We start from the raw sequence: 23700 nt of genomic DNA, 5'->3' as shown, positions 1-23700 counted from the left end.
ACAATAAACTGTGGAAAATTCAGAAAGAGATGGGAATAGCAGACCACCTGACCTGCCTCTTGAGAAATTTGTATGCAGGTCAGGAAGCAACAGTTAGAACTGGATATGGAACAACAGACTGGTTCCAAATAGGAAAAGGAGTTCATCAAGGCTGTAAATTGTCACCCTGTTCATTTAACTTATATGCAGAGTACATCATGAGAAATGCTGGACTGGAAGAAACACAAGCTGGCATCAAGATTGCTGGGAGAAATATCAATAACCTCAGATATGCAGATGACACCACCCTTATGGCAGAAAGTGAAGAGGAACTAAAAAGCCTCTTGATGAAAGTGAAAGAGGAGAGTGAAAAAGTTGGCTTAAAGCTCAACATTCAGAAAACGAAGATCATGGCATTCTGTCCCATCACTTCATGGGAAATAGATGGGGAAACAGTGGAAAGAGTGTCAGACTTTATTTTTCTGGGCTCCAAAATCACTGCAGATGGTGATTGCAGGCATGAAATTAAAAGACGCTTACTCCTTGGAAGGAAAGTTATGACCAACCTAGATAGCATATTCAAAAGCAGAGACATTACTTTGCCAACAAAGGTTCATCTAGTCAAGGCTATGGTTTTTCCTGTGGTCATGTATGGATGTGAGAGTTGGACTGTGAAGAAGGCTGAGCGCCAAAGAATTGATGCTTTTGAACTGTGGTGTTGGAGAAGACTCTTGAGAGTCCCTTGGACTGCAAGGAGATCCAACTAGTCCATTCTAAAGGAGATCAGCCCTGGGATTTCTTTGGAAGGACTGATGCTGAAGCTGAAACTCCAGTACTTTGGCCACCTCATGCAAAGAGTTGACTCATTGGAAAAGACTCAGATGCTGGGAGGGATTGGGGGCAAGAGGAGAAGGGGACGACAGAGGATGAGATGGCTGGATGGCATCACTGACTCGATGGATGTGAGTCTGAGTGAACTCTGGGAGTTGGTGATGGACAGGGAGGCCTGGCGTGCTGCGATTCATGGAGTCGCAAAGAGTCGGACACGACTGAGCGACTGATCTGATCTGATGATCCTTCTATTCCTGCTTTCTGGAGAGTTTTTTTTTTTTTTTTTTTTATCATAAATGGATGTTGAATTTTGTCAAAGGCTTCATTTCTGTCCTTTATTGAGCCCATCTTTGCATGAAATGTTCCCTTGGTATCTCTAATTTTTGAAGAGATTCCTAGTCTATCCCATTCTGTTGTTTTCCTCTATTTCTTTGCATTGATTGCTGAGGAAGGCTTTCTTATCTCTCCTTTGCTATTCTTTGGAACTCTGCATTCAAATGCTTCTATTTTTCCTTTTCTCCTTTGCTTTTTCTTCTCTTCTTTTCATAGCTATTTGTAAGGCCTCCTCAGACAGCCATTTTGCTTTTTTGCATTTGTTTTTCTTGGGGATGGTCTTGATCCCTGTCTCCTGTACAATGTCATGAATTTCCATCCATAGTTCATCAGGCACTGTATCTATCAGATCTAGTCCCTTAAATCTATTTCTCACTTCCACTGTATAATCATAAGGGATTTGATTTAGGTCATACCTGAATGGTCTAGTGGTTTTCCCTCCTTTCTTCAATTTCAGTCTGAATTTGGCAATAAGGAGTTCATGATCTGAGCCACAGTCAGCTCCCGGTCTTGTTTTTGCTGACTGTATAGAGCTTCTCCATCTTTGGCTGCAAAGAATATAATCAATCTGATTTCGGTGTTGACCATCTGGTAATGTCCATGTGTAGAGTCTTCTCTTGTGTTGTTGGAAGAGGGTGTTTGCTATGACCAGTGCGTTCTCTTGGTAAAACTCTACTAGCCTTTGCCCTGCTTCATTCCATACTCCAAGGCCAAATTTGCCTGATACTTCAGGTGTGGGTCCCAAATACAGTAGTGTCAAATTGATCCCGACAGTTGCCTAGTTTGGCCAGCAGATGGCGCGATGCACCAGTAAGACGCTATGGCTGCTGCTGCGCAGGTTGCTTTGCAGGCTTGCATCCCATGGAGGGCTGGCGACCTTGACAAGGGATATAGACAGAACGACAAACCCCGACAAACCCCGGGAAGTGCGTGAAGGCTGAGAATGTGGAGGCAATGCAGAGTAGTGGCGGGAAATGCAGACGCTGGGATTAAACAGGATCAAAAAGCTTCCCAGTCCAAGCTCTCCCATTTTCATTTTTCTGTGGACCTTTACCTACTTGTATGTATAAAGGAGGATGTGACTTACTGATTATGTAACAGACCCCACAGTCTTCATGGAGACTAGGGCAGCCAATGGCGTAATTTAGTTGAAGTCCGAAGTCCTGAGAACCCAGGGAGTCAGTGGTGTACATCTCACTTCAAGGACAGGAGAAGATCAGATTGGAGGTCAGCTCCAGCGGTGAGGGAAGAAAAAAAGGAGGGAATTCTCTGTCTTCTGCCCTGTTTCTAGTCAGGCCCTTAACATGTTGGATGATGTCCATTCCCAGTGTGGGGGCGGGGGTGGGGGGGTGGGGGCGTAATCTTCAGAATCCACAAATCCACTGAGTCAAACATTGATCATCCAGAAACGCCCTTGCAGACTCAAAGGAATGAAAATGAACTTTACATTCCATGTGCCATTTGATTGTGAGTATTTGCCAACACACACAACACCAGATTATTTTTTCAGGGCAGGTGGAATGTTGAAGGAGGGAAGCAGAGAGAGGACTGAGGACTGGGTCATCGTGGTGGGTCTATCTACCCAGATACTGTTGAGTTCATCTCCTGGTCTCTGCAATCCCTTCTGTTCATCTCAGCTCCACCTTCACCACTCAAGCCAGGTGATGAGTGTTTCTCTTCTGGAAATATAGTCCTAGTGAGCAGAGAAGCCCTGCTTTCACTCCAGACTCACCCAGAATCAGTGTTTAATCTGGGCACTCTGTAAGCAGTCCAGCTGACATCAAATGAGGAGATATATGATGTAGTTATGTTTCAACACTGGTGATGTTAACTTGATCTCAGCTTTCTCCACTGTAAATGTATTATTTCCCTTTCAAGGCTTCTTTCCCCTGGCCAATCACCAAGTCTCAAGTCTAAACCACTCAGTTTAGAGTGACAGTTTAGGGGTGTTTCCTGGGGGCTCAGGTCAGTAGGGTGTGGGTGTCTGAAGGAGAAAATGCTCTGATGCTATTGGCTCCTGGATCTAGTGTGAGCCTGGGGCTCCAAGACAGTTCAGTTCAGTTCAGTTCAGTCCAGTTCAGTTCAGTCACTCAGTCGTGTCCGACTCTTTGCAACCCCATGAACCACAGCATGTCAGGCCTCCCTGTCCATCACTAACTCCCGGAGTCCACCCAAACCCATGTCCACTGAGTGGGTGATGCCATCCAACCATCTCATCCTCTGTCGTCCCCTTCTCCTCCTGCCCTCAATCTTTCCCAGCATCAGGGTCTTTTCCAGTGAGTAAGCTCTTTGCATCAGGTGGCCAAAGTATTGGAGTTTCAGCTTCAACATCAGTCCTACCATTGAACACCCAGGACTGATCTCCTTGCAGTCCAAGGGACTCTCAAGAGTCCTCTCCAACACTACAGTTCAAAAGCATAAATTCTTTGGTGCTCAGCTTTCTTTATAGTCCAACTCTCACATCCATACATGACCCCTGGAAAAACTATAGCCATGACCAGATGGACCTTTGTTGGCAAAGTAATGTCTCTGCTTTTTAATATGCTGTCTAGGTTGGTCATAACTTTCCTTCCAAGGAGTAAGTGTCTTTTAATTTCATGGCTGCAATCACCATCTGCAGTGATTTTGGAGCCCAGAAAAATAAAGTCTGACACTCTTTCCACTGTTTCCCCATCTATTTGCCATGAAGTGACGAGACTGGATGCTGTGATCTTCGTTTTCTGAATGTTGAGCTTTAAGCCAACTTTTTCACTCTCCTCTTTCACTTTCATCAAGAGGCTCTTTAGTTCTTCTTCACTTTCTCCCATAAGGGTGGTGTCATCTGCATATCTGAGGTTATTGATATTTCTCCTGGCAATCTCGATTCCAGCTTGTGCTTCCTCCAGCCCAGCATTTCTCATGATGTACTCTGCATAGAAGTTAAATAAGCAGGGTGACAGTGCGCAGCCTTGACGTACTCCTTTTCCTGTTTGGAAGCAGTCTGTTGTTCCATGTCCAGTTCTAACTGTTGCTTCCTGACCTGCATACTAGTACTATGGAATCTCAGTCTATAACTTAAAAAAAAAAACAAAACCCTCTCCATTTCCTCTATTATAACATTTCACCATTTGGGTATATAATCTTCATCAATATCTTATCAGTATTTCATTGACTTTTTTACTTTTGGGGGTGGCAATTGCAGAGGTTTCTCATATATCCCCTGTCCTCACACTCCATGGCTTCCCCACTACCAACATCCCTCACCAGATGATACATTTGGCACAACTGATGGATCTAGACTGACACATCATAGTCACCCAAAGTCCATAGTTTACACTAGGATTCACTCCTGGTGTGCATTCTATGAGTTTAGGCAAATGTATGACATTTCCATCATTGTGGTATCATTCAGAGTATTTCCATTGTCCTAAAAGTCCTCTGTGCTCCACCTGTTCATCCCTTACTCCCCATCTCCGCTCTCTGGCAACCATTAGTCGTTTTACTGTCTCCATAGTTTGCTTTTTTGTCATACAGTTAGCATTATACAGCATGTAGCCTTTTCAGACTACTTTCACTTAGTAATGACCATTTACATTTCCTCCATGTTGTTTCATGGGTTGATAGCATATATATATATATATATATATATATATATATATATATATATATTTTTAGTGCTGAATAATTCTCCATTGTCTGAATGAACTAGGTTAATTATCCACTCACCTATTGAAGGACATCTTGGTTGCTTCCAAGTTTTGGTAATTATGAATAAACCTGCTATATGTATTTTACAGGTTTAAAACATTTGTTTCTCTTCCTTTAAAGTTAAACATATAATGAACCATTACTTCTAATATGCATGCAAACCAGACTGAATAGGTACCTCCTTCCTTTAACTTCATGCTTTCTCCATGTTTACATTAATTATTTTTTATATTAACATATTCATTTTTTCCATCTTCCATTTATTTGAACAATTTAGGGAAAGGTAATAAAACATAAAAATGGATCTACAAAGAAGTGCCATCACAACACAGAGATGGTTGTTCTGTGGAAACTGAACACGTTGACTGATAGGCAGAGATGGATGGCAATGCTTGATAGTCAGTTGCTGGATGAAAGTCTAAATTTGAAATAAGAATAGTGATTTGATGGTAGCGAGGAAAAGTTGTAGTCCTATAGGACACACAGATGTGTACTAGAAATAGTCTGGCTGTTGTTTAAAGAGTAAAGACTCAAGTCACCTGGACATTGAAGAATGATAACTGACACACACATACTCCCCACTTGGTAAAAGGGAGAAAACTTTTGGCCCAGAATTTGGTCTTTGTTTACAGAGTGGCATTTCTCACAGGATGCAAGCAGGTTGTACCTTATAGTTTAATTCTGAACTTTGCATGGATACACGGCATGGGGTTAAATGTACCCTTGCAGACCAGCTCATTTGAAGAGGTGGCACCTCAGGCTTTCTGATGAAAACTCCCAGCTTTGGGCCAAAGGCCAACTTGCCCTTTCTCATTTGCTTCTTATCCAAAGCTACTGCCTTATCTTGCATCCACAGAAATATAACATGAACTGACAAGTATAACTTAAAAAATTTTTGTAGTAGTCATGTTAAAACATAAAAAGAAACAAATGAAATTGATACCAGTAAGATATTTTTAAACCAGTTTGTTCACAATAATATCATTTCAACATATAATCAATGTGACAAATCATTAATGAGAGAAAAATATTTTTACACTGTCTTTGAGATCCATTGTGTATTGTATACATACAGCACACCTCAATTTTGACCAGATGCATTTGAAGTCCTCAACTGTATTGGACAACCCAGGGTTTACAGTGTTATTAGTTAGGACTTCTATGGGTGCAAGGGAGTGAATACATTTCTCAGTAATTAGAAGGATGGTTCTGGTAGGTGTCTTAGTTTGGGTTCTCCAGTAGCAGACCCTGAGACAAGGATTTGAGTGGAAGTGAAAGTAGTTTATTTTGGGAGTGATCCCAGGAAAACACATTTAGGGAGTTGAAAAGTGATATACAGAAGGAAGGAAGTCAATAAAGAGTGTGTTAACAAGCAAGTTACAGCTTGTGCTACTGGACTCCTTCTTGCTGGGCCACCATGGGAGAGGGAATTGCTTCAACTGACGGGCAAGGCATTTGGGTATTTATCCACCACCTCCCCATCGAGCAGTGGTTGAGGGTTGAATCCAGGGGTTTTGGCTTATATTGCACATGGCCCCAATGTGCTTGACAAGCAGAGAGCTCCCAAAACAGTGAGCTGCCTTAATTCTGGAGGAATGTCAGAGGATAGGAGCTGGAATGTGACAGTTTCTGCCCCAGCAGGTCACACCTTTCAAGGAGGGATCCTGCCAGTCTCAGGAGCCCTGGAGGCCTGATGCCAAGACTCTCCTTTACATCACTCATCCTCTTTACTTATCCTGTCCCTGATTCTGGATCAGTCTTGCCACACAGTAGGTGTTTAATAAATAGCTGTTGATTTTCCTTTGGGTACCTGTTTTATTCTTTTAGGCATGTGTGTGCATGCTAAGTCACTTCAGTCATGTCTGACTCTGTGACCCTATGGATGTAGCTCGCCAGGCTCCTCTGTCCATGGGGTTCTCCAGGCAAGAATGCTGGAGTGGGTTGCCATTTCCTCCTCCAGGGGATATGCTTGACCCAGGGATCGAACCTGCATCTCTTATGTCTCCTGCATTGGCAGGTGGGTTCTTTAACACCAGGGCCACCTGGGAAGCTCTTTTATTCTTTTGGGCCTCTTCATGTAAATGGGGCACATAGCTAACAGCAGTCATGGGTCATATCCTTATAACTCCCTCACCAGAAAGGAAAGTGAGGTTTTACCCTTTCTAACTCCAGGAAAAACAAAAGAAAACAAAAACAAAAAAGAACAACAACAAAAATATCCTCAAGGAAGAAAGCCAGTTGGCCTGACATGGGCCTTGAGTTTATCTCTGGGCCAAACCCTTTGTTCACAGACATAGCATGTTATTATTGGCTAGATTTGAATGAGATGTCCATTCCTGAGGTTATGGAGGTGGATATATTATGGGAAGGTGGAGTGACAATGAAATTTTAACCATATTCAGACTATGGATACTTTCTGGAATGTATTTAAATTGTGAATCCCATTTGTCCTGATAGAAAAATGCTTGAAGACCAGCACTGTCTCAGCTGAACCATTTTAGTACTGCTCTTATATCTGCTGCAGATTTAATGCTTGATGCTTTGACTATTTGACAGAGATACTGTAGATCATTGAATAATTTATAGCTCTGTTCAGTTCAATTGAGTCTCTCAGTCGTGTCCAACTCTTTGTGACCTCATGAATTGCAGCACGCCAGACCTCCCTGTCCATCACCAACTCCCGGAGTCTACCCAAACCCATGTCCATCGAGTCAGTGATGCCATCCAGCCATCTCATCTTCTGTCATCCACTTCTCCTCCTGCCCCCAATTCTTCCCAGCATTAGGGTCTTTTCCAATGAGTCAACTCTTCATGTGAGGTGGCCAAAGTATTGGAGTTTTAGCTTCAACATCAGTTTTCACACAGTTATAAATTTGCATCATATGTCCCTGAGGTTTGTCTAGGAATGAATCAAGTCCAACAAGATTGAATCTCTCATTAGATGCTATCTGATCATTCTCATTAGAATCAATGGCTGGCTGCATTAACTCAGCATAATGTTCATCCATGTTATAGCATGCATCAGTATTTTATAAAATGCCAAATAATATTCCATAGCCCGTAATACCATGTTTTATCTGTCCATTTATCAGTTTATGTACCCTTGGATCCCCCTGCCTCCAATTCATTTTTTCCTTTTATGAATAGTGCCACTATGACATTCATATGTAAGTTTTCATGTGTACATGGGCTTCATTTATCTGCCTAGGAGTAGAACTGCTGGATTATGTGGTAACTTTGTGGCTGTACCCCTTACGTTCCCACTAGCAATGTATGAGAGTTCCAATTTCTCGACATCCTTTCCAACACTTGTTATTATCTTGTCTTTTAGTTATAGTACTGAACGTTTAAGATCAGAAAACATGTGCAGATATAGACCTTAATACATCTTCTCTGTGTTTGTAAGCTCCATGCCTGGCCTTGTGGTCATGTAGCTAGAAGGCATTCACTAAACATTTCTTAAGTGAATGGAAACCTTTTTATTTTTATGTTGTTTTAGGTTTTAGAAAGTGCATTCACCAATTATGAGACTCACAATAAACTTATAGGAAGTATAAAGAGTGGCAATTTCCCATTTTAAACCTGAGATAGGTTAGGTCAGAAAGGTTAAGTAATAAGTGAAGCATGCAAAGCTCTGGTCCCCTGGCTTCATGTCGAGTCTTCTCTATACAATTCAATGCTGGATTTTACCATCTCTTCTGAATATCATATTAATGTTCAGAAAAGAATGCTGAGAAGTTTCCAAAGATCTTAGTTAAAAGTAAAAAAGACAGTAGAAGCTGAAGGGACTGAGTGTATTTGACAGTTTGGAGATGCCAATTATGTTTCTGAGATAATTGTGGGGACTGGAGAGAATAGTCTGGGGAAGGCTGATAAGGGAAGTCTCTAGGCTTCCAGCTTCAGCAAGAGATTTAAGAGGACTGTAAATCAGGTGAAGTCAGGTTATGTAGACTGTAGATTGCATTATCTCAGAAAGAGCTAACACCAGAAAGTAGGTAATTGTTACAAATTTCAGCTCTGTTTTCATTTTTTGCAACAGAAAATTTTAAACATGCATGAAATAACAAAAAAGATAGTATAATAAATCCTCATAATGCCCATTGATAGAAAATGATCAACATTCTGCCATTCTTACAAGTTGACTTGTAAAAAATATTTGAATACATCAAGGCTTTCTTTAATATCATTTTCCCTCCAGCTTTATTGATGAATAAATGACAATTAAAAATGTAACTATTTAAGATACAACCTAATGACTTGATACACATATACGCTCAGTTGCTAAGTCACGTCAGACTCTCTGCAACCCCATGGACTACAGAAAATACTCACCACAGCCCAAGGCAATCAACATAGCAGTCAATTCACACCTTAACCATTTTCCTTTTTTGTTTTTAATGTTGAGAACTTCCAAGATCTCTTCTCGTATAAAGTTGAAATTTCACAGTACATAATTGTTGACTGGAGCCACATTTCTGTATACCAGTTCTCCAGAACTTACTCGTCTTTTGTAACTGAAGCCAAAAGACATTAAAAAGGGAAATTATCAAAGAATACCAACATGATCTTGTAATAAGCTCCACAAATTTTGATCTTTCTTCATTTAGGGTGGAAGGGAAGAAAACTGCTGAGCTGGTAAGATGGCCACACAAATAGCTACACACTTATGGGTGGGAGCCCAACGTTTTGTTCATTCAGTCCTGCAGTCATTCGTTCATTCAAATAACACAGTCTAGGCAGTTTTGCTGCACACTGTCCATGCACCAGTGAGATAGTCATGCTGGACTTGGGCTTGAGTCCAAATCAGGATTCATCACTTACTGATTCAAAGACCCTGGACAGATGCTGTCCTTGAGCCTCATCTTTCTCATCCATAAAACAGGGATAATACCTTGCTGAATAGGGTGTTGTTAGAGTTAAAGGTGAGGGAAGTTCCCCAGAAATATGCATGACCGGTGTTCTGTAACATATGCCACTGTTACTTGTCTAGGCCCTGAGCTCATGATGAAAGACATCATGAGACAGCCTCTCTCTCCTCAGATTTCCTTTTCCCAGTCTACGAGGGCAGCAACAAGCTCACAGAGGTTCCCTGCACAATGCAGCATGTAAGATGCCAGAAAGCTGCCCCCATTAACACCAGGCATTCATCTTCCAAAATCATCTGAGTTCTTCTTTCTGTTACTTTTCATTAGGTCTTGCAGCTCTACAAACATAATCTGTGCTAAACTCTGTTGTTGTCCGAGGTCAAAAAATCTATTGGAGTTTGGAGCAAAGAAAGGTTTATTGCAAGAGTCAAGCCAGGAGTTCATGCTCAAAAAAATGCAAACTCCCTGATGGATTTCACGGGAGAGTTTTTACAGGGAAGGTGAGGGAGAAAGTGCAGTGTAGGTTTCCCTCATTATTCTCTGATTGGTTGATGATGAGGTAACAGGGTCATGTCACGGGGTTTAACATCTTCAGTCCTCAGGCTCCAGATGGTGTGGGGGCTCCCTGCTCATGGTCATCATGCAGTTAACTTCTTCCATCTGGTAAGGGTTTTAGTATCTGTAGAACAACTCAGGAATGTGCATCAGACACTGTCATCTATATGATCTAAATCCTTCAGGGAAGGACTAAAGATTTTGTGATTGCTCTATGGCTGAGCTATGGTTTAATATTTTGTTGTTGTTGTTACTACACATTCATATTCTTTCAATCGTTAATTCTTGAGCCAGCCTCCTGTGGCTCATAGGAGGCCTGGAGATTAAAGCTTTTCTCCAAGCAAGAGGGGCTTCTCAGGTGGTTCAGTGGTAAAGAATCCACCTGCTAATGCAAAGAGAAGCAGGATGCAGGCTAGATCCATGGTTCAGGAAGATCCCCTGGAGGAGGAAATGGCAACCCACTGCAGTATTCTCGCCTAGATAATCCCATGGACAGAGGAGTCTGGTGGGCTACAGTCCAGGGGTCACAAACAGTCGGACAGGACTGAGTGAGCACTGCATGCACAAACAAGAGGCAGGTAGAGGGCATGGGGTGGGGTCTAGCCCAGGAAGGTCCCTGCTCCATTACAGCTGGACACCCTCCTATAGCACCCTTATTTGGTCTTGATGAGGGCAGAGTGCCCAGAGCAAGGGCTGCTATCTCCTTGTACCAGCTTTCTCTGGGTCTTCATCACAGCTGAGGGAACGTTTCTGATGCAGCCTGCCCCTCCCTCTCCGTCTTCTGGGTGGGGGCCTGGGCTCAGAGCGCGCCCTTTGGTAGAATTTGCAGCCCGGTGCCCAAACGTAGGCGCCCCTGTCCGGTGCCTTGGGTGCCGCAGTTTCCCTAAGTGGCTCCATCAAGCGCGCCTGCAGCCTCGCCTCACACCTGCGCGGCCCCGGGCAGAGCCCGGCTGGCTGCCCCTTGGTCCTGCTGCCCCTACCGCTCCCGACTCCAGGCCCCAGGGGCAGAGGCACCGAGCGGGCGGCCCCCCCTGTGCTCCACTCCCTGAAGCAGGTGGTTCTGTCTCCCCAAGAGAGGACCGCGCTGTGTCTGAGCCTCCAGCCTCCCCGCCGGCGCCTCCAGGAGCAGCTCCATCACCAGAGCAGCGCGACCCCGGCCCGCGGCCGCCTCCACCTGCAAGATGCGGAAGCCCAACCCGCTGCAGGACGCGAACTTCTGCTCGCGCCTGTTCTTCTGGTGAGAGCCCGCCTGGGCTGTGGCACCTCTGCCGTCGTGGGGCGGGTGCTTGACGCCGCCGCTGCGCTTTTGGGGACCGAGGAGGGGGGTGGTCGGGGCGAGGGAGCGCTTTCCGCTGGCGCCCTGGGCACCTGGCTGCTTGTAGCCCGTGGCGCCGCGTGGTCCCTGGCATCTGGCGAGCCCGGGAGAGGGAACTCGTGGTGGGGCTCCCTGACTTGTAGCTCGCTGCTCCACCAGCAAACTCCTTAGGCCCTAGTAGGACGGGAATAGGGTGAAGTAGGAGGGGCGGCGAGTGAAGCAGGAGGCAGGGAAGCTGAGACCCCAGGCTGCCCAAGGGGAGTCTCCCGCCAAGCGGGAGAAGGACTGGACCACCCCCTCCACCACCCCCCACACACCCAATACCACACACCCACACTCCATCTTTAGCCGGCTTCCCCAGTACTGCTCAGGAATTCGCAGTTCTGAACTAAAGCGGCATCCCTATTTTTCCCTTAAGCAAGCAGTTTATGAACAGCTTCCTTTATCCAATTAGTGCCCTGCACTGTTGCCATCGTCCAAGAACGTCCCCATTTCCCCATATTCCTTAGGTGACAGCTGAGTTCCGCCTGCACCAGGCTCCCTCGTCACTGTGCCTATGACAATCTCTCCCTTCCTCCCTCCCTCTCTCCCTGTACATCTCTCACTGCATTTCCTGGTATCTATTTGTGACAAGTTTCATGTGTGTAAAAACACTTGTTTTTAATGCAATGAATGGGGATACTATTCTTGAACACGTTTTGCTTTTGCCTGGGACACACAGCCAGGACTGGAGTATGTATTTGAACAGCCCCTTTCTCTGTTGTGAATATCTGCACTTCCACATTTGAGGACTAAACCTTGGGGATGTGGTCCCTGAAACCTGTGGGGTCTTATGCAGATCTTTAGCCTTCAGAGAAACAGTGCATGGTCTTGATGCAGATGGTCCTGCCCAGGAGTCATTTGGTCCTGAAACCGCTGAAGGGTCCCTGAACTGTGAGCAAACACCAATGAAAAACGCTGCAGAGAGCTGAAGCTCTTACCTGAAGTCTTCATCTAATAGCTGGGGCCTTTATTTTTGGGGGCTCCAAAATCACTGAAGATGGTGATTGCAGCCATGAAATTAAAAGATGCTTACTCCTTGGAAGGAAAGTTATGACCAACCTAGATAGCATATTCAAAAGCAGAGACATTACTTTGCCAACAAAGGTCCATCTAGTCAAGGCTATGGTTTTTCCAGTGGTCATGTATGGATGTGAGGGTTGGACTGTGAAGAAAGCTGAGCACCAAAGAATTGATGCTTTTGAACTGTGGTGTTGGAGAAGACTCTTGAGAGTCCCTTGGACTGCAAGGAGATCCAACCAGTCCATCCTAAAGGAGATGAGTCCTGGGTGTTCATTGGAAGGACTGATGCTAAAGCTGAAACTCCAGTACTTTACTTTGGCCACCTCATGAGAAGAGTTGACTCATTGGAAAAGACCCTGATGCTGGGAGGGATTGGGGGCAAGAGGAGAAGGGACAACAGAAGATGAGATGGCTGGATGGCATCACCAACTCGATGGGTATGAGTTTGAGTAAACTCTGGGAGTTGGTGATGGACAGGGAGGCCTGGTGTGCTGCGATTCATGGGGTCGCAAAGAGTTGGACACGACTGAGCAACTGAACTGAACTGAACTAACTAGGCAGGCCTGAACCTCTGGATTTTAATCCCTCTTTGGTGATTATTAGGTCTTTTGTTTCTGGAACCTAACCCATTCATCTTTTCCACAAAGTCTGATACTTCTTTTATGGGACAGCCTAAGGGATCCCCAGGGAATGGGAGCTCCTATACTTGTTCTGATGGTGGTTTATTCAGTGTGTAGTTACATCTCTTGGTCACTTGGCGGCCCTTAAGGAAAGAGGGGCTTAGAAGAAGGAATGTGGGTGTGGTTACTCTAAATAATACTGAAATAGTCAAACATCTGCTTAAGGCAGGGCAAGCAACTCTCCAGGCACCTTCTGTCTGTGGATTTTCAAAATGTGTGTGTGAAAATGGGAAGATAAAGACTTCTCATTGATCTTGGTAGACACCCATTTCCAGTTTTCCTGCTGGAAGGAGAGAAGCTATTACCTCTTATTTCACACTTGAAGTTGCTGAAGCAGAGAGGATGAGTGAGTTGTCTACCAGCACACAGCTAGAAAGTGAAAGAGTTGGACCCCGAATCAGGCAGTCTGGCTCCCTGTGTATGTAACTGCTGTATCGAGTAGGTTCTATTTGTGTACTTGTTTGTAAATGCACAGAGAAGCCGATTCCAAACACACCTTTGGTCTTATTGGCAGGAGTCTCTCAAGGGAAGTTCTTAAAGTTCTTGCTGTTGGAGATGATGCATGTGAACCATCTCTATAATCAAGCTTCAGGGCGGCTCTTCTCAGAGCTTTCAGACCTGCTCATCCTCATCACCTGGGAGTTTGTTAGACATGCAACCACCCCCCACCCCGCCCCCGCTCCACCTGCACTCTTTCTAGACCAATTGTGTAAAGTTAGAAATTCTGGGGGTGGGGGTTAAATAAGCTCCAGGTGATTCTGATGGAAGCAGAGACTGGCTTCTGCTTTCAGCCACCCCTCCCACTGGCATTACTACTTCAATGTTAACTTTTAAAAGGGGTCCAGACTTTGTGAAGTTAGTTGTTGACCACAATTTCCAGCCTGTACGTAAAGTCTGAGGTACCCTCGTGATTTCCCTGTGTTCCCCACTTGCTGCCCTGGGGAAAGCTGACATGAGCCCAAGCAGGAAGTACTGCCCAGAGACAAAGTCCACCTTGTAGAGAAAAACTGAGTTTTCGTCTTCTCATTGGGTGTTTGCTTTTCTTCTCATATTTCACCTGCTTTCTAAACTTGGAAATGATGCCAGTAACTAGCTTACTGTCTTTATACAAATGACCTCACTGGAGTTTTAGTGTTTTCACAGCACAGGTGGGACTTAGGGTCAAAGAGAAGGCATATGTTATGGCTATAGGTAATTATTGTGGATTTTAGAAATTTCTGCAATAAAATGAAAACTATAGAAGAAGAAGTGAATAAAAGTTTATTTCTATTAGCCACGTACACTCACTGATAATTTGGCTGTTTCTTAGAAGTAGAATAACTGGTGAAAGCCGAATTTTGTTCCATCAGGTTTGCCCTCTTAAAAACTGCTTGTGTATTTATTTCACTGCTGTTTGTGAGTACCTGAATTACATTTCTAATGGGACTGAGGTTAAAAATGTCAAGCAGTTACTTATTTATTGTTGTCCATGCTGGGTCATCATTGCTGCTCTCGTGCTTTTCTCTAGTTGTGTGGTGACGGGGGGCTCCTCCCTAGTTGTGGTGCATGGGCTTCTCTTCTTATGGAGCACAGGCTCCAGGGCGAGTGGGCATCAGTAGTTGTGGCTCATGGGCTTAGTTGCTCCATGCCATGTGGAATCTTCCTGGACCAGGAATCAAACCTGTATTCCCTGCATTAGTAGATGGATTCTTAACTACTGGACCATCAGGGAAATCCAATATCAGTTTTAATAAGAATTTATTTGATTTTTAGAGTTGGAACTTTATTGACTATTTGTCTTTCTTTGAATTGTCTATTTCTTTGAATTGTCTCTTCATAGACATTTTTTCCTATGAGGCATTTTTATACTTGAATAATTTGCAATAGTGCATATAATACTTTTTCAGATTTTCCTTTGTTCTTTAAAGGTTTTAAATTAGATATGATTAATTATATTGAACTTTTCTTTTTAGCTTCTCCTATTGCTTTTGTAATATGTCTTTTTAAAATCCTAGCATCCTCTATATCTCTGTAAGCATTCTATTTTGGCTCTCTTTTCTTATTTAATTTCTAACAATAAAGACAACTATATATATATATATATATTTTAGTATTTGGTATAAGATAGACCTCATTTTCCCAAACAGCCCATATTCCTATCATGGTTTGCTGAATGACTCTTCCTTTTTCCCATTATTGAAAATCAGTGGCACAATTTTTGAACCATGCCCAGTCTGTTGAGACTCTCCCTGGCAATGTCCCCACTGTCCTGCACTGCAGCCTTGGGGTTGTGCTCTGCATTTCTCCCACCACCCCCATCCCAGAAGCAGCAGGTTGGGGGTTAGTGCAGGACCTATCCCCAGAGACGAGGGTGGAGCGGGGTCTTGGACCAGATGCATTTGGCCATCAGGGAATGGTTACATCCTTACTCCACTGACACTGGCCACATCTCAGTCAGTAAACTGTCCCCTTGCAAAGGGAGTGTGGGTGTGGAAACTGCCACTAGCGTCAAGTCAGACTCTCCAGAGACTCTTGTCAGAGAAGCTGACATGAAGGGGGATATGAACTGGCCTAGTGCTGAGATGGTTTAGGAGGTTGGTGCTGTTAGGCTGTCAGTAACTAATGATTGTGAATACATAGAAATGTTTAATTTCAAGCTAGGATTCTTTGCACCATTTCCAGAATACCACTTGTTCCTCATTAACAGTGAGAGATCCACATGTTGTAGATGGAGGCTGGGTGAGCTCTGCCAGGTGCTTTTTCTGGTCTTGACCTGTTTCCTGTAAGCATTTAGTTTGTTGAGTTTTGGTAATTTTATACAATAACTACAGTCTCAAGCAAGGTGTAGAACATCCCAGAGGTATGGTGTGTCCTTGTGGAAAACTAATCTGCCTAAAAATTTTATCTCTTGTAGTTTTTTCTTGATTTTTTGGGATCTTGATCGTCCTACCTCATCATCCTACCTCATCATCCTGAGAGGTGTCAATTAGAGTCCATTCAGATGTGTCAAGGGGAATAAGTTGCCTGAGTCTTCCAGGGGTCCCCCATACATGTTGACCCCCTTTCTCTCTGTTGACATGAAACAAGGAGGGATCAGATATTTCTCTGCAAAAGATAGGCTTATGGGTTCAGCAGAGAATTATAGTTTGAGGTTTACAACTATGGAGAGCTACATGCAAGTCTTCAAAGGGCCAGGGAAAGAGACCACTATTATAGAGGGGAAAGGAAAGTTGGCAGGTCTGTTAAACAAAGATTCCATGGCGTTTCACTGACTGACTGCCAGGAAAGAAGCAGAGTCTTTGTTCTTCCTGTTGGGCTCTGTCATTGTAACTGCATCTGTCAAAGTTATCAGAGATTTTCTACTGGGGCCCAGTGGGATTACTCAGGATCTCTGTCGTGGTGACAGCTGCTCTTTTTCTGGTGAGATGTTTTCCTGTTTAGAGCAACACTGTCTTCTCAGGTGATCCCCTCAGCAGCCTTGGGAGGTGTTATCTCCACATGTTCTCCTCAGTTTCCAGAGGCCAATACTGAGATGTTATGTGGCTAGTTTGTGGTCATTCAACCAGAAAGTGACAAAGTCTAGACTCTAACACAGGAAGATTTCCAACTGAGGTACATCATGTGCAATTTTTTTCTCATTACATTTTTTTAAATTGTGGAAAAATGCACAAAACATAAAATTTACCATCTTGACCATATTTAAGCATATGGTTTAGCACTGTTAAGGACATTCATGTAATTTTGCAAACAATTTCCAGAACTCTTTTCTTCCTGCACTAGTGTAGGGGGAAGTGTCATCATCTGGGCACATCCCAGTGCTAATTCTGAGTGTTTTCTGTGGGGAATGACTGTAGGGTAAATGGCCTAACATGTTTCAAACCTGTTTAGTGGTAAAGCTCACTGACTTATATACTTTTGTTTTGGAAGGAAATTGAGACATAGTAAGACATAGTAATGGTCACTGAGATGCTGGCCTGGAGTGGAGAAGTGGAGGAGGGGGCACAGTTGAGGCCCTGGGTCCTCAGGGCCACTGTTGGGATTAGGATCCAGTCTTCTGTCTCCTGGATTGAGGTTCTTTGGAGGTGCCAACCTACCAGAGTTTGTAAAAGCTGAAGCCCAGTTTCTCTTATTGCTTCTTTAATGATTCATGGACATTCATGCATTCAATAAATAAATCTTGAGCATCAATTCTGTATACATACTGTCCTTGGAATAATGGAATAAAAGAAGTTTGATCTCTGCTTTCACTGGTTATTATTGTCTTACCTTGAAATTTTCCTTACCCTGGCAAGGTCAGGAAAATGGTGTTAATCTTTGGGCTATCTCTACATTTTATTATCATTTAAATAATGCCTAATGGATTTGAACAGGGTTTGAGGGGTATCCTGTGTATAGTTAACTGTTTTTTTTTTTCCTGTTTATAATAAGTAATTTGCAGAGAGAGAATTTGAGATTATATGGATACCGTCTTCCACATCAAACTTTCACCCACTGGTTTTAACTTCCATTGATAATTTTCTGACTCCATCACTCCTTTTGTGTTTGTTTGCCTCTGTTTGCAAGAGCATTCCTTTCTTTCCTGTTAATGTAACAACATGGATTCAGAGATCCTTTCTTTATTTAATTTGTTGTTATTCATTGCCACTTATTTGTTTTGATTCTCAATGTATCCTCGATTTGTCTAGCAAAAGTCATTCAAGCTGGCTTATCTGTCCTTTCTATACAATCTCATGACTCTTTCAGGGCTTCCTTATTTTATGGTGCAAGTTGTTCCTTGGACTTTCTCTGCCTGTAGGTCTTAGGCTGTAGACAGTGAGGCTTTTGCCGGGATTGCCTGGGGCTCTGCTTACCAGGGCTTGTACTAGTTATGAGCAGCCCCCACAGAAATTCTCCTTTTGGAGCCAGTGTTGTGGCTTGACTGGCTCTTGTGGTTCTTACGATTGTGGGACATGTGTCAGCAACAACCATCAGGGGACTTTGAAATGATGAGGTGTATCACTCATTCACGTGTCGTGGAGGGTACCAGACACACCTGGGGTGACACTGGCAGGTCCTGAATAGAGAGAGGGCATGTGAGTAAGTCTGGACTTGAGATTCTGCCTTTTGGGGGTTGATGGTGGGGTGTCTAGGATTTTGATGGTTCACTCTTTATTGCTAAGTATGCTAAGTCACTTCAGTCGTGTCCAACTCTGTGCGACCCCATAGATGGCAGCCCACCAGGCTTCCTCGTCCCTGGGATTCTCCAGGCAAGAACACTGGGGTGGGTTGCCATTTCCTTCTCCAATGCATGAAAGTGAAAAGTGAAAGTGAAAAGTGAAAGTGAAAAGTGAAAGTGAAGTCGCTCAGTCATGTCCGACCCTCAGCGACCCCATGGACTGCAGCCTTCCTGGCTCCTCCATCCATGGGATTTTCCAGGCAAGAGTACTGGAGTGGGGTGCCATTGCCTTCTCTGTCACTCTTTATTGGTGAATTTAAAACACAAGAGCAGGAAATAAAGTGTGAGAAGGGAGAACCAAGCAGTCAGCAAGATAGTCTGTTATCAAGTCAACCAGAGCTTTTTCCAAGCGGGAACTTCATGGGTGGGGTGGCCTGGCTCTTTATCTAGTTGTGTAGGTGGCACATGTTCATTGGAGGTGGCTGTCTTCGACAAGGATGTCTCCAAAGTTTAATGTCTGGCTTTTATATTATAATCAAAAAAGCTAATTATCAGGTGCTTACATAAACTGCCCCAACCTTGGAACCAGCTATTTCTTCAAGGAGCCTTGGCTCCTTTTAGAGAAGAAGGGTATCAGAAAGTTAAGATCTGGGTGAAGGGTCCTAAAAGGCACAGACTTCCAGTTATAAAATAAATAAGCTATGGAGATGTAATGTCTGGTGTGGTGACTATAGTTAGTAATACTCTATGCATATTTGAAAGCTGCTAAGAAATTAGACCTTAAAAATTCTCACCACAAGAAAGGAAATGTAATTGTGTATGTTAAAAAAACAGAACCCCAAGATCTAAGGACTGGAATGCTCTTTGCTACCAATATGTAATTACTCCAGGGCCTCTCATTGTATAGAATTAGGGTGTATACATATGTGTGTGTATGTGTGTGTGTGTAAACACATATGTAATTATTTTTTAAATTTATTTTATGATAATTACTTTACAATATTATAATGGTTTTTTTTGCCATACATCAACATGAATTGGCCACAGGTATACATGTGTCCCCCTGATCCACCCACCTCCCAATTTTTTTCCCCACCCTATCCCTCTGGGTTGTCCCAGAGCACTGGCTTTGGGTGCCCTGTTTCATACATCGAATTTGCACTGGCCATCTGTTTTACATATGATAGTATACATGTTTCAATGCTATTCTCTCAAGTCATCCCATCCTTGCCTTTTCCCTCTGAGTCCAAAAGTCTGTTCTTTACATCTGTGTTTCCCTTGCTGTCCAACATGTAGGATCATTGGTACCATCTTTCTAAATTCCATATATATGTGTTAATACACAGGATTTGGCTTTCTGTTTCTGACTTACTTCATTCTGTATAATAGGCTCCAGGTTCATCTACCTCATTAGAACTGACTTAAATGTGTTCCTTTTTATAGCTGAGTAATATTTCACTGTATATATGTACCATAACTTCCTTATCCATTCATCTGCTGATGGAGATCTAGGTTGCTTCCATGTCCTAGCTATTGTAAACAGTGTTGCAATGAACATTGGGGTACATGTGTCTCTTTCAATTCTGGTTTCCTTGAGGTGTATGCCCAGCAGTAGGATTTTCTGGGTCGTATGGCAGTTTGCTTGGCTTCCCTGGTGGCTCAGAGTTTAAAGTGTCTGCCTGCAATGCGGGAGACCTGGGTTTGATCCCTGGGTCAGGAAGATCCCCTGGAGAAGGAAATGGCAACCCACTCCAGTATTCTTGCCTGGAGAATCCCATGGATGGAGGAGCCTGGTGGGCTACAGTCCATGGGGTCGCAAAGAGTTGGACATGACTGAGAGACTTCACTCAATTTAACTCACTCAAAATGGCAGTTCTATTTCCAGTTTTTAAAGGAATCTCCACACTGTTCTCCAAAATTATTGGCTGTACCAGTTTGCATTCCCACCAACAGTGTAAGAAGGTTCCCTTTTCTCCACACCCTCTCCAGCATTTATTGTTTGTAGAATTTTTTGATGATGGCCATTCTGACCAGTGTGAGATGATACCTCATTGTGGTTTTGATTTGCCTTTTTCTAACAGTGAGTAATGTTGAACATATTTTCATGTGTTTATTAACCATCTGTATGTCTTCTTTTGAGAAAAGTCTGTTTAGGTCTTTTGCTCACTTTTTGATTGGGTTAGTTTTTCTGATATTGAGCTGCATGAGCTGCTTGTATATGGTGAAGATTAATTTTTTGTCAGTTGTTTTGTTTGCTGTTCTCCTATTGTGAAGGCTGTCATTTCACCTTGCTTATAGTTTACTTTGTTGTGCAAAATTTTTAAAGTTTAATTAGGTCCTTTTTGTTTATTGTTGTTACTCTGGGAGGTGGGTCATAGAGGATATTGCTGTAATTTGTCAAAGAGAGTCTGTCTATGTTTTCCTCTAAGAATTTTATACTTTCTGGTCTTGCATTTAGGTCTTTAATTCATTTTGATTTTATTTTTGTGTATGGTGTTTGATAGTGTTCTGGTTTCATTCTTTTACATGTAGTTTACCAGTTTTCCTAGCACCACTTCTTGAAGAGACTGTCTTTTCTCTATTGTATAATTTTGCCTCATTTATCAAAGATAAAGTGTCCATAGATGCATGGATTTATCTCTGGGCTTTCTATTTTGTTCCATTGATCTATATTTCTGCCTTTGTGCCAGTACCATACTGTCTTGATGACTGTAGCTTTGTAGTGTAATATGAAGTCAGGCAGGTTGTTTCCTCCAGTTGCATTCTTCTTTCTCAAGATTGATTTGGCTATTTGAGGTCTTTTGTGTTTCCATACATATTCTGAAATGATTTGTCCTAGTTCTGTGAAAAATACCATTGGTAGTTTAATAGGGATTGTGCTGAATCTGTGGATTGCTTTGGGTAGTATACTCATTTTCACTATATCGATTCTTCCTTTTCCATTTCTCTCTTTCTTCTTCTCCTTCTTCTTTTCTTTTTTTTACAAAGCTCAAGAGTTAGAACTTAATTAGATATGTGTGATTTGTATATCTGTGACTCTCTATTTCTCTTAATTTTTAACAGTTGGCTAAACCCCTTGTTTAAAATTGGTTACAAACGAAGATTAGAAGAAGATGACATGTACTCTGTACTTCCGGAAGATCACTCCCAGCACCTTGGAGAAGAACTACAAGGGTGAGCACAGGCAGCAGGGAGAAGGGGAGAAAGACTGAGAATTTCCACGTGTGGCTAAAGTTGTGTTGTGGGGAGCTTTGCTTTCCTCTGGGTTCTCCTGAGCCTCCTTCCCCTGACACATCACACTTACCCCCCTCAGGCTGACCCTGGGCTTAACACACTTTGGAAGCTGGGGAGCCTATATTCTCTGGGCATGTGTGGAAGTGGAGAGAACCTGCAGCCAAGACCCTGGAGGCTGAACTCTGTCCCTCGAGGTGGGGTCCCTGGAGGAGGGTGTCTGCTCTCCTGAGCTGCTCACGACCCTGTGAATCCAGCAAAGGCTTGGCAGGAACTTGTTTCCTGAGACTGAGACTTTTCCCTCAAGGCCTGTTTTCCCGGTCCTGCAGGGTCTGCACGCTCATCTTTCAGGCATCCAGTGAGCAATTAGCCAGCATTTATGGGGCATCCACAGAGTGCCCTGTAGTAAAGTCTTTTCCTCCAGTCTGCCACCTCCCTGTTTTGTCTGGTGGACACATTGTTCTTTACTGTACTTTGTTTCTCATCACAGGTACTGGGATCAAGAAGTTTTGAGAGCTGAGAAAGATGCGCGGGAGCCTTCTTTAATGAAAGCAATCTTTAAGCATCACTGGAAATCCTATTTAGTTTTTGGAATTTTTATACTTCTTGAGGTAAAAGCTTTTATATACTGTGCATTGCTTTTTATTATATGAGGTCAGTACTGAGATGGATGGGACCTGTGTGGAGAGAGGCCAGTATTTTAAGATTAGAGGATAAAATGTCTAGAAATCATGATGTAGCCCAGCAGTTGTGTTTATCTTTAGAATGGACAGATGCTTAAAGGATTGGACCTCCAGGGATTAACTATTTTCCTTTTAACAGGTTAAAACATAGTGTTGTGGAAGGAGAAGACATTTTATACCACATTATGATATTATTGATGGTCAGTAAATAACATAAATGCTGAAAGTGATCCTTGACCAAAAGAATATACTACAAGCTCAAGAAATGTGGTTTGGAGGACGTAAACTTGGACCAGAGCCCAGATAACATAAGACGTTTTACAGGTGCTCAGCAAGTAATTGTTAAGTTGCCCAGTTCACATCTGATAAATGCTTTCCTAAGAAGGGATCGTCATCTCTCCCCTCCTGTGATACCGAACCCATGGCCCTGCATTTGGGCTGGAGCTCCCAGAGCTCCCAAGAGTACACCCTTCCCTGGGCTGCCTGCCTCCTTCCCTGTAGGCTGGGTCACCCAGGCCAGAGCTCCCTGTGATGAGGAGCTCCAGCTTCATCATTGAATTGCAGAGACTCCATGCACCATCCATGCTGGTTTCTGTCCCTGGATGTGGGGTGGTTTCCTGCATGAAAGGGGATCCTGGTAGCCTGGCATTAGCAGAAGGTGTAGGAGAGGATGTGGAGTAGACAACCAGAGACAGAAAGCAGTGAGGTCAGTGACCTTCATGACCCTGAAGATCCTGGGTCAAGATCCCTCAGAGAGACAGTTCCAACCTGGGGACACAGTGCCATCAGCCCATCTATTCTGGCTGAGCCTACTCAAGGTCTACTGCAGACCCACTTGGGTGGCTTGTGCTCTCAGTGGTCCCTTAGTTCTGCCATAGGGACATGGGTGGCCTGTGAGTGTGTGAAAGCAGAAGGGATGGAAGATGCAGGTGCTGTGAAAGGGGTGGAGAAGGTGGTGAGTTGTCATAAGTCCATTGTGTTGAGGATAAAGTGGGTGGGCCAGGTGGTTTAGAGTTGGGGGGTGTGGCTCTTGTTTAAAGGTTGTGTTGTACCAGAGGACACTGTGGGTAGCAGGCAGCAGAGTAGGTGAAGTCTGCCCCACACAATTGGAGAGACCAGAGAATCTGTCAGCTCACAGGTGACTTAATGGTCCTGGGAGATGGAGTCTTTGATGACAAAGGTGGGTTGACCATTGTGTCAGAGAGTGGGGACAGGTATGTGGGGTGGAGTGCCACCTTTGAGAGGGCATTGATGACTGAGATACTGCAGTGCCTTGTGAGGGCAGGGTGGAGTGTTGATTTCAAAGTTGTCCAGCCCAAGTAATACTGCCTGCTGGGGATCTAGG

The 23700-nt window shown here is 43.6% G+C and overlaps 1 protein-coding gene across 1 annotated transcript in view; it reads left to right on the top strand.

Moving 5' to 3' along the window:
- Window positions 1-11062: 11062 nt before the first annotated feature.
- Window positions 11063-23700, top strand: part of LOC100337390 (ATP-binding cassette sub-family C member 4-like) — a 209452-nt gene continuing 196814 nt past the window's right edge. The window contains 3 exon segments of the mRNA XM_059892309.1: window positions 11063-11487; window positions 21505-21615; window positions 22163-22283. Coding sequence (XP_059748292.1) covers window positions 11432-11487; window positions 21505-21615; window positions 22163-22283 — 288 coding nt within the window. The 5' untranslated portion in view covers window positions 11063-11431.

Source organism: Bos taurus, chromosome 12, assembly GCF_002263795.3.
Source record: "Bos taurus isolate L1 Dominette 01449 registration number 42190680 breed Hereford chromosome 12, ARS-UCD2.0, whole genome shotgun sequence".
NCBI classification, from domain to species: Eukaryota; Metazoa; Chordata; class Mammalia; order Artiodactyla; family Bovidae; genus Bos; species Bos taurus.
This window is presented reverse-complemented; position numbering and strand designations above follow the sequence as displayed.